The sequence below is a fragment of the Acanthopagrus latus genome, chromosome 5 (genome assembly GCF_904848185.1).
Source record: "Acanthopagrus latus isolate v.2019 chromosome 5, fAcaLat1.1, whole genome shotgun sequence".
NCBI lineage: Eukaryota > Metazoa > Chordata > Actinopteri > Spariformes > Sparidae > Acanthopagrus > Acanthopagrus latus.
Genome location: NC_051043.1, coordinates 7,464,821 through 7,475,594, shown reverse-complemented (window position 1 = coordinate 7,475,594; position 10,774 = coordinate 7,464,821). Strand labels below are relative to the sequence as shown.

Below are 10,774 nucleotides of genomic sequence, written 5' to 3'. Positions count from 1 at the left end.
GAGGAGAAGGTTTACTGTTCAGTCAGCATGGAATTCATCACAAACCCACTAAGATTTGCCTGATTTGCGAGGTTAACAAGTTTCTAATCCCTGACATCGACAGAGAGGGTGCCCTGCCATCCAGGAGAGGACGATCATTTCTGCATTCGACTGAAAACTGAACCAAGTCCAGGTGAGACAAAGGCAGTTAATTCCCCCCTTTACTTTCTGGGCTCTGATGAGAATACACAGAAACAAAAATGAGACATTTTCATCGTATATTCAAAAGTCTCGCATAGCTTTTTTTTTAATTCACTCTGAAATTCTGTACAGCCACATTCACGCAAACACACACACACACACACGCACACACAGAACATTCGAAAGCATACATGAGCACACGCAAACAATTACGTGAAGCGAACATAGGGGTGAAATGTTTTCCACAGATTAAATGCGTATAGCTGTACTTTGGGAATGGACCGTCTTGCATTCCATTTCATGCTATAGTTGATATGCATAGAAGAATCACAACTAACACAGTAAAGCTTTCATTTGACATCCAAAATCAACATCACATGCCGACTTCAGAGACATCTTGTACATTTTTTTGTGAAATGAATAAAATAAGTGAGTATCTTACGTTTGAAAATGACAATTAAAAAAAACCTGCCTCATTATTTTTTTTTTTTTTACCATTTCACAGCAAACTCTTACAATGCTACGGAGGCAAAAGTACCAGTTTAGGGTCCTGGATGCCTTCCTCATTTTATGTCTTAAATTATATAATTATCATAATCAAGAGACCATTAAAACATAACCCGATCATTTAAGAGTCCATTAAGGTCATGCATAGGAGTTCACATGTAAGTACGGGTTACACTGTGGTTTCACTTTTCCACAGGCCACTCTTCATTCCAACCGAGCTCTGTGATTGGTCCGTGCCACTCATGTCCTGCTCTAGCTCGAGCACGGACTTTTTAAGAGTGCCATTTGGCGCAGCAGCCCCTGGCACAGTGGTGGTGACGCTGTTCAAAGGGTATGAGCAGCGCTTAGTGTCTCGCTCCGCAGCTGCTGCCAGTTTCAAATTGTCTCTGCTGGCACATCGTCTCTGAGCGCCGTGCATGGCCGCTCTGCTGGCCATGGTGGGCAGCAGGGGGAAGGGTTTGCGGCTCCCGCTGCTGCCACCGTCACTTCCCTCTGAGGGGCTGGTTGCCACTGACTCTCCAATGCGCTTCCCATTGGTAAGCGGGCTGGCTTGGTTCTCTGAAAGGCTGTGGTGGATGCTGCCGTTCTCGCTCGTGGCCTGTTTGTAAACGGCATGTGAAGCACTAAGGTGTTCTGAACCAGGGGGTCCCAAAGCTCCCAGGCTACCCCCACCACCAGCAGTCCTTAGAGCTTTGAGACGGTAGTGGCCCCGGCCCTCACCTCGATGGTGATACTGACTGCTACCTTGTTTAGTTCTGCTACTCACCTTCCTTCTCTGGGGATGCACTGGGGCTGCAGAGTTAATGGTGGGCAGAATATTGTTTGTTGGCTTGGTGATGTTGTCAGTACTGGTGCTGGTGTTGTTGCCTGCAGGGGCACGTGAAGTGTTGTTCGAATTCTCTTGTGCCACCTGCAGCAGATTGGTGAGCTTGCATGGCCCGGGGCCCACGCTGCTGATTCCACTTGGCGTGGATGACGAGCGAGCCGATGAGGAGTTGTGCGAGTCACCGGGTGGATGGCAGTTGATGAAAAGTTGTGATCCCTGCTCAGAGGTCTGCACCCCGCTTCCCGTGGTGCAGGTGTGTGTGTATGTGGACATCGGATGGGAGCGGCGATAGCCTGGGCAACACGACAGCCATGAGGCCTGCACATCCAGACGGCGGAAGCAGTGGTGCACCACCAGAAACACACCCAAAACTATAGCAGCCATCCCATAGAGACAGCTAAACAATAAGCTAGTGTGCCCTGTTAGCCACATCGCCATGGCTCCACAACACCACAACACCACAAACAGGAAGTGGGTTGCCACCAGCACCAAGAATTGTGTCTTCAGTGAATACTGGTCCTCTGGCACCACAACAGGGTTTATAGGCCCCACCACTGAGTCTGTGGAGAGGAGGCTGGTGCTTCCTGCCAGTGCAGGCTGGCTCTCAGTCACAGGAGAGGACAGGGTGGTTCCGGTGCATTCTTTGGCCTGACGGTGCCTCAGGCGAAACACAGTGCACAGGAAATAGATCCAGGTCACCAGCACCACGAGGCCAGCCGGAACAAAGAAAGACCCCAGACTGGGGCGCCAAACCAGCCAGCAGCTGCAAGAGGCAGAAAAGAAGTCAGAAAAGGTCAGTGCACAACAAGGACATGTCTGTGCATTCAGCATCTCCCACAGAATTGCACTTCAGCACCAAACAAAACAACACCAAGTAAGTAATAAGTCAAGAGTGAAATAAGTCAAAGATGAAAAGGGAAGAACTCACTAAGGGCTGTTGTCTCCGTAGTTGTTGACATTGACAGCTGCGGTGATCCCACAAATGATAAGAGGGACGCCTCCAGCTATCAAGTAGAACCTTGAATAAAAGTGAAAAACACATCAAACACAAGGTCCCAGCCTCAGCTTGAGAGATGAAGAGCAGCTCTTGTATGACCTTTGACTGCAATGATGTTTTTAAACTGTTCGTGTCCGTGTCATTTTCTTTTTGTAATTTTATGTTTCTCTGACCATCTATAATCTGAACGGAGCTGCGTGATCCTTCACTCCTTTAGTGTGCGGGCTGACACAAGGGTCAGTAAAGGCACCAGAAGCCTGTGATTTACTGTCGTATGATGCCATGCAGCCGAGTGGGCTACAAAGGGGCCAGTGAGGTCAGTGTATGATGGCAGCTTCGGGATCACAGGGGCAGGGAGAGGAGAAATAGAAGGGAATATTTGGAAAGAACATTGCACCCCTCCCGAATCACCCCGCTCTGATTTATTTTGACCCCCTCTGCTTCTGTTATGTTGGTTTCATACATTCCTCCCCTCCCCCACTCTGAGTTCATATTGACTTATTGCTTTTTTTGTGGCTTATAGCGGCACTCTGTTATGTCCCTCCAAGGTTCCCTTACAAACAGAGGGACTTTGGTTCACGAGCACAATGACCCACTTTGATGGGCCACAGTCTGGGTGGCCGTGCACCAGAACTCCTGCATCTGTCTAAAAACATAAACCGCACTGATCGCGAACAACAATCTCAAAGCACAGGAAGAATGTGAGGGTGAGGCTCGCTCGCTGACCTGAGCATAGGTCGCTGAGTAGGTGGAGCAGGAGACTCTCCGTCCGGCTGCCGTGGCATTCTCCACACAGCCTCTTTGTAGATGACCCTGGCGCTGACTCCGATCCACAGCAGGGTGGACAGCGAGGAGTAGTGCAGGACGATGCCAACCTGTCACATGTTACAGTCAGATAAGACACCGAGCTTGCACGCGACAAATCACAATGAGGAGACTATGTTGAATCAGGACTTACTGCTTGACAAACCACCGGGTAGCTGGTCAAGCTTATCCCTCCTGCATAGATGGCTGATGTCATGGCGATGTGGAAGCAGGTATTAAGTAATGTGTGCCAGCTTTTTCTTGATATGTAAATAGAACTGTAGGGGCACAGAAGACATAAATGAGGACATAGGACAAATAACAAATAGCAGCGAGACATCTGTTTATGCACACACACACACACACACACACACACACACTGCAGTACCTGTGGTGGAGTATGTGTGTGATGATGATGGTGAAAAGGCAGAGGAGGAGCACTGCAGTGCAGGCATAGACCACAGGGTGGAGCACCCTCACAGAGATGGGTGCTGGGTTGGGGAAGTCAGGCACCTCCTGCAGAGAAATCACATGCACTACTGAAAGTCTCATTCAGCCTGGCGAACCTGGGTGAATGATAAAAGCCGATGGCTGTCTTACCTGCAGCACGGCATAGTTGCTGAGCAGAGAGCAACGCATCGTGGACGTGCTGCTGTCACTGTGGACCAGCTGACAGCCCTCCTGGCTCCAGCTTCCCTGTTTCTCCAGTGCCTCCATGCTCCACTGGGCTGCCACAGCATCAGAACCAGGGGACAAGTGGCGCAGCGAAACCCAAATGGGCTCTGAGTGGTTCCACATGCTGCAGCCGTCTGCCAAAGAAAGGATGGATTTTACCAATACAGAACTGTACTGATGACTGGAACGTTTATTGTATATTGAAATTAAAACTGATGATTACGTCTGAATTGTTGAATGAGTCATTTTGTGATGTCTATTCTTCGTTTTTCTAAACCTGACTCATGTTCTTTTATACTGAGTTTTTACAATTCTCCGGGTGACTCAGAGACTGGGACTCGCTGTGCCCTTTGTGCAGAAACATGATTACAAACATTGTCAAGGTGAGAAAAAAAAGCATGCTTTGTGGTTTGTCAGCTCCAGTGGCTCAGATATAGACAATTTAATAAGCTTTTTTTTTGTGCAGCACTAATGAAAAATCTGGTATGGTAGGGAAAATCCACACAAAACATCGGGTGTTTGTTTGATCCTGACAGGCAAAAGAATAAAAGAGCTTCTTTCTAACAACATTTTAGGATGCTCTGTTTCTTTCAGTGGTTCCTCACCCAGGCCAACAAAGATGACAGGTGTGTTGACGCTACGTCGGCGAGAGTGTTCCCCATTGTTGCTCGAGTTCCCAGCCAGAGGGAAAAAGCTGCCGGTTCTGAAAGCTACAAACTGCAGCTTACAGTCTGCAGGAGCATCAGGAGGAAAGAGAGTGGCTGGGAGAGTCACAGAGGCCATGGCTACTGAATTCTAGAAAAAAACAAAACAAAAAAAAACAAGACAAATGCAAATGTAAAGTACACTTTGAATACAGGTTCAACAGATTACTGATGGCGCAGTCTGTAATAGACCCACTGATGGGTGCTCATGCCTCACCTTAAAGGGAAAATTGTTGAGGGAGGTGTTGTGGGAGCCGGTGCTGCAGCGAAAATGAAGCTGCTGCTCATTCGTGGACTCTGCCATTTCCATCCCCTGGCTGACCGGCGAGAGCTCACGACGCTGATATGCAGTGCAGGTGATGCCCGTGAAATGGGCAGGTCGGATTAAGTGGGCCTCCATCACAATGTTCCTCGACACCTGTACGTATCAAAAAATAGAAAGGATAAAGTTTATCAATTGTTCATCAGTCACCCGGATAATTGTCTCACATCCAAACTTGCAGATTTCTCTCATTTGAACATGACTGGAATCACTTGACATAATATAAGTGCACAACTCCACAAATGCAGAAATATTAATATTATTTATTGAACTATCTAAAGTATAACTGTTTAATATAGCTGTATTTTAATTTAAATTACTTTTATGTTAATTTATCTATATCTACCACAGTTGTAATGTTTAGGGTTTACACAGAACGTAAAATTTTACATTTTAAGTATCTTCATTGATCTATCATCCAAATTATAATCCAAAAGTTTTTAATGGCTTTCTGCTGGCCTATTCATGAGACTGGCTTTTATTTATCAATATATGTCATCACAGTCCTTTAACTTCACTTTAATTTTATTTTTCTTTTATGTGTGGGTTATTTGTGGGTTTTGGTGGTTTTTTGTGTTCTGTCTCCCAACTCTTTTTCTTTTGCTCCTCACCAGCCTGATTTTCCCACCACGCCCGTCTTGCATCGGTCTAATTAGCATGGCGATGTTTCCAGTGTGCTTCCCATCAGCTCCTTCCCTGCTCTCTTGGTTCCTCCGGTCATTCCCCTTCCCTGTGTTTCTCCGCCTCATTCCACCTGCTCCTCACCTGCTCCTCATCCCCTCATTAGTTTAGTTTGCATTTAAGTTCAGTCTTTCTTGAGTCATCTGTCAAGTTCGCCTTATGGAATAGTTTCATGTTCCTGTGATGTAATTGACATGCTCGTCTGTAGTTTTCCTTTTCTCTATTTTGTATTTGTATTGATCCTTGAATATAAATAAAGACTGAATAAATAAATGAATTAATAAGTACATTCTTAACAACACTGCATGTTTTGTAATATTAGGATACGTTTTTACTCCCAAATTGCACATACATGTATTTCCTGTTATCACAATCAGCTATAAGTATATAAATTAGGTTTTCTACTCACTCTTTAAAGAAAAGCCAATGATGAGATAACAAAAAAAAATAGCAATATGAAAGCATACCATGGAGAAATCCTGAGCATGGCTGTGTAGCTGAGGCCAGGCCAACATCTCCAGAGAGTAGACTATCAAGCTGCAGGCTCTCTTCTCTCTCTGGGCAAGAGTGAGTATCTGGTCGTCCACCTGCATCAGGTTACTCCCCATCTCCACCAGCACCTCTGACAACTGAGAGACAACCCACACAGACATTTTACAGCGAAAGGATGGGTGTGCCAGGAGACAGCATAACAAACTTTTAACAATGCACAACTTTCTCACCTCCCGCAGCTGTCTGACATATTCCATGAACTTCTCCATCAGTTGCGCCACATACAACACATCCACGGAGTCAGTGAAGCCTGCAGCCTCCAGGGTGTACGTGCGCACCTGATGTGCCAGGGTGACAGCATTGGACGCATTGATGGGCCTCTGCAAGCCAATAGCGAAAATATAAAAGTAAATCTGCGGAACAGGAACCGTACATTGTAGTAAACCTTTCTCTGACAGCAGTACTGACCAGGATGAACGTATGCAGGACACGGGTGATGCCATTGGTGTAGTGACAGTCTGAATAATCACCTTCCTTCCACTTCCCATAACTGTCACACTGTCTGGAAGCTTTTTTCTGCTCAATACCTCCTTCCACAGACAGGGAGGGGTAACGCAGCTGCAGGCAGTACTGATGCGAGGTGATGCCTGCCAAGGTTCTCGGCCACCTGGGGATTAAAGCCAGGGAAGAATGAGAACGCCGAATCGTAAGTTATACTATAAATATCACTGCAGCTGTAACTAACCTGAACTCCCCACGGTTGTTGACAACTTTATCCTCTGGACAGAAGGAGGCACTGTTCTCCAGCACCAGTATTTCAACACTGCGAGAGGTATTACCCCGCCCAGTAGAAACCACACACTCCCACTCTCCCCTGGCCTCCACATGTACGTTGAACAGTATCAACTCACTGGATAGAGAGGGTAGAGACTTCCTGTTATGACGCACCGCCACCACAAATTGCAATGAATGTCATCATTTGTTAAACGTTTCTTTTTAAAGTTAATCGATTCAAGGCGAGATTAAAACGTGTTTATATAGACGGCATCTTCAGAGGGAGGTCAGATTTTGGATTTAAGTTTCCTGTACCTGGTGATGAAGGTGCAGTCATGCAGCACGCTGTTCTCCAGCTGGACGCCCATCTCCGGGTCGGAGGTCACCAGCCGACCGTTGTGACGCCAGTGCAAGGTGGTGATCTTGTCCACCAAGGCGGCGGTGCAGTGGAAGGGCAGCCGGTCGCCCTTGAAGACCACCTGACGCTGGGACGGCAGCAGCGACAGGGTGTGCAGCTCTAGAGGGCCGTCTGAGCAACACGGTGGGAAAAGATGCAGATGTGACCGTCAAGGCATCACTCTGAATTATTTCTGCTGCTCTCTCATTACCAAACCTCAGCTAAATGTTTCCACAGAAGCTATTATGAGTGTGCTTTCCTAGAGCAGATTGGATGCAGGCAGCAGCAATTCGTAAATAAAACCCACAGGATTAGTTGTCAACACATCTCACTGATACTTTTAGAAATATGTCCCCGCCGAGCTGCTGGGATGCGTCTCTTTCCACCCTTTTGGTCTGCTAATTCTTAGAAGCTCTGGGATGAGCTCGAGCTCTGTGCACTGTCATTGTCATCCCCAAGCCAATGTTCTCTGCAACAAAGCGGTGAACCGCCTCATTCATATGTCTCATTCTAGCCAGGCTCTCACCACAGCTCAGCTGGCTTTCCCTCAGTCCACGCAGGGGCTTTCCCTTCAGGCTCCTGGGGTAGGCGCACAGGGTTTCGTCCCCCAACCGGGCTGAGCTACCGCGAAAGAAACCCGGGACCCAGCGCAACCCGCAGTCACATGTCAGGTAGTCCGAGTTGAAGTTTCTGGAGAGAGAGAGAGGTGTGAGAAAGTTTTCACTTTTCACTCTGCATGGCTCAGATACAGTGATATCTCATTATAGGATCAACACATCATAGATGTAGATGACAAAAAATACTTGGCATGATGCATATTTGTTAAAGGGTAACTACACCATTTTTACACAGTAGGGGGTTTTATTATCAACAGCCTTGCAGAGTTCTACTGTTTATGTGAAAAAAACACCTTTTGTGGTTCCAGAGGAAGTAGCATGTATTCTGATAAATACTCTCTGGTGATATCACTCAGTGGCTGAGCTGAATTGTGGGTAACATAAGCGCAATCTTATGTTAACACTGCTGGACTTTTGTATTGACAATTTAAAAAATGAATTATGAGATCGATAGAGCAGAACCAGAGACATCGCTTTTTTATTCCAGGTATTCTTCTTCAGTGTAAGTGCAACTTTGCCACTGAGTGTCATCACTGGCGGAAATGTATCAGCCAACATTGTTAAAATGACCAATGTCAAGTATATCAAATGTATGTAAAGGCTGATGATTTGCTGTCATACCCAAGCTAACCTCCAGTGTTGGAAAAACAAATATCTTAATCGCAAAAAAATGGTGAAGTTGAATTACAGCCGCCCCGACACTCTATCTGTCACATGATAAAGACTGATTTCGCTCTGCAATGAATTGCCTGTCATCAAAATAAATGCAAGAACTGGCAGCGCTGCATGAAGAAGCAAGCATTTGTTCACATTTGAAATGTTTGCAGAGAAGATTATCCTCTGATTTATGGCAGCATTAGCTCAACTATGTTTTTCATCTGCAAATAAGACTGAGATAAAAAAAAAAAATATACAAATCAAAATAAATTCATGCCAAATACATCTTCATTGTTTATTTGAGGTTTTCTGCAGTCATTCTACAAACGTGTGAGCAATCCATGGGCAGAATAAGTATAAACTGAAAGAACAAATGTTCTTTTTATCTGCCTTATTTACTGTTTTATTCAGATATAAAGTGATTTGCTGTGAGAGTGAATGTGTTGGCGTGACGACAGCGTTTAATACTCACACTAGCTTGAGGGACGGCAGCTCCTGAAACACCCCTGGATCCAAGGTCGATATGATGTTGCCAGAGAGGATCCTAGCAGAAGTTACATATGAAAAAGTGAACTCAACAACTTCCCCCTGCAACTCATAAAGAACAATAATATTACTGGAATTAGTTCATCTGTCGCTTACAGTTTAGTGAGATTGGTCAATCCCTGGAACATGTCGGCAGTCAGGCAGCCAATGCGGTTGTTGGAAAGGTCGCTGAAAGTGTGAAAAGACAAAGGAATGTTACTCGTCTCAGTCGCTCAGCCACAGATTGTAATACCTCGACTCTCGGTACACTCGCGTTGTTTTTGTGACATCAGATCAAACGCTACATACTCAGCATACAAGTATAAAACTGTGCAGAACCTTTCTAGGTCCCATTCGTGATTAAACAAATAATGATAAAAGTTTCTCTTTGTCTTCTTGCCTCTTGTATTGTGTAACTGGAGGCCTTAGAAAGCTTACCGTCTAAACAAACATGCCCACAGTCCCTGCCACTTTCCCTTATCTCCTCTCCGTGGGACCCCAATGAAGGTTTATCACTGATGGGGTAAAAGCAGGGCCCCTGTTCTCCCGTCCACCTCTGAGTGTGATGTATAGCCGCAGCCAGAGAGGGATCTGCTCTGTTGCACCTCTGACACTACCCAGCAGAGAGCTGTCCAGAGCATGTGTTTATCTCCCCCTGTTTGTTTTGAGAAGCCCCAGACCTTGCAGGGAAAACACAAGAAGGGGGAGGAGGGAAGGGGAGTCACGCGGTGCTGCAGAGACGATCAGCTCCGACCCACGCCGCAACCAGACCTCGGTGTCCAAAAGCACAGTGACTGAGCAGCGAGTGGCTGCAAACAGCCGCCTTGTCACATCCAATGCCGTGTGAGGAGGCCCTGAGGTTTCCACAGTGGTGGATCGTGGGCACTAGACATGACATTGCATGGCCCCCGCAAGGATCAGCGGTAACACTTGGTTAAGGAGGCCTTACCCGAGTGTTACTGCCTCAATTTAAAGCAGCCAAAGCAGCCAAAACAGAATCGGCTTAAGATAGACTTGAGGGTACATGCGAGCCTGTGTCTCTCCACAGCTACTGTGAAGTTGGCAAGCGATGCTGCTCGTATCGACTCCTCTATTTGTCTCATACCAAACAAGTGAATACAGAATTTCCATGCCTGCACTTATGATTTCCGTTAATATGTTTGCTGCTCTGAACCAAATGGAATGTGAATCATGTTAATGTCTACTTACAGTTTCCGAAGCTCAGACAGGCCTTGGAAGGCTCCAGGCATGATGGTGCTGATTAAGTTGTGTTTGAGGTCCCTGGGGAGAGAGAAAACATTAGGTCAATGAGAGAATGTGTGCAGGGTTGAAGTTGTCTTTGTCTTAAATGGACAGATCTAAAGTTTGAGAAATGCACTGCCGACAGTTAGTTTTCTGTCTGTGTAGTAGGTTGGAGCGAGGGCCGGGAGCTTAGCCTTGCAAAAAGACAGGAAAGAAGGAAGAACTGCTTGTCTGGCTCTATTTTAAGCACTGACTGCATAAAACATGGACGTAATCTCCATGATGCCACCTGTAGGTTTCTTAAGAGCTGCTGTGAAGGTCTGTGTGGTGGCTCCTGCTACCAGCACCTCTAAAGCTTTGTCAATTACATGATA

At 46.3% G+C, this 10,774-nt stretch overlaps 1 protein-coding gene across 1 annotated transcript in view; it reads right to left on the bottom strand.

Moving 5' to 3' along the window:
• Positions 1-256: 256 nt before the first annotated feature.
• Positions 257-10,774, bottom strand: part of adgra2 (adhesion G protein-coupled receptor A2) — a 45,076-nt gene continuing 34,558 nt past the window's right edge. Inside the window, exons 3-19 of the mRNA XM_037097353.1 lie at positions 10,368-10,439; positions 9,276-9,347; positions 9,106-9,177; positions 7,886-8,049; positions 7,278-7,491; positions 6,934-7,098; positions 6,657-6,855; positions 6,419-6,568; positions 6,164-6,325; positions 4,911-5,111; positions 4,595-4,784; positions 3,915-4,123; positions 3,703-3,830; positions 3,469-3,592; positions 3,237-3,385; positions 2,442-2,531; positions 257-2,276 (exon numbers count right to left, since the gene is read on the bottom strand). Of these exons, the coding sequence (XP_036953248.1) occupies positions 857-2,276; positions 2,442-2,531; positions 3,237-3,385; positions 3,469-3,592; positions 3,703-3,830; positions 3,915-4,123; positions 4,595-4,784; positions 4,911-5,111; positions 6,164-6,325; positions 6,419-6,568; positions 6,657-6,855; positions 6,934-7,098; positions 7,278-7,491; positions 7,886-8,049; positions 9,106-9,177; positions 9,276-9,347; positions 10,368-10,439 (3,781 nt within the window). The 3' untranslated portion in view covers positions 257-856. The remainder of the gene's footprint in view (positions 2,277-2,441; positions 2,532-3,236; positions 3,386-3,468; positions 3,593-3,702; positions 3,831-3,914; positions 4,124-4,594; positions 4,785-4,910; positions 5,112-6,163; positions 6,326-6,418; positions 6,569-6,656; positions 6,856-6,933; positions 7,099-7,277; positions 7,492-7,885; positions 8,050-9,105; positions 9,178-9,275; positions 9,348-10,367; positions 10,440-10,774) is intronic.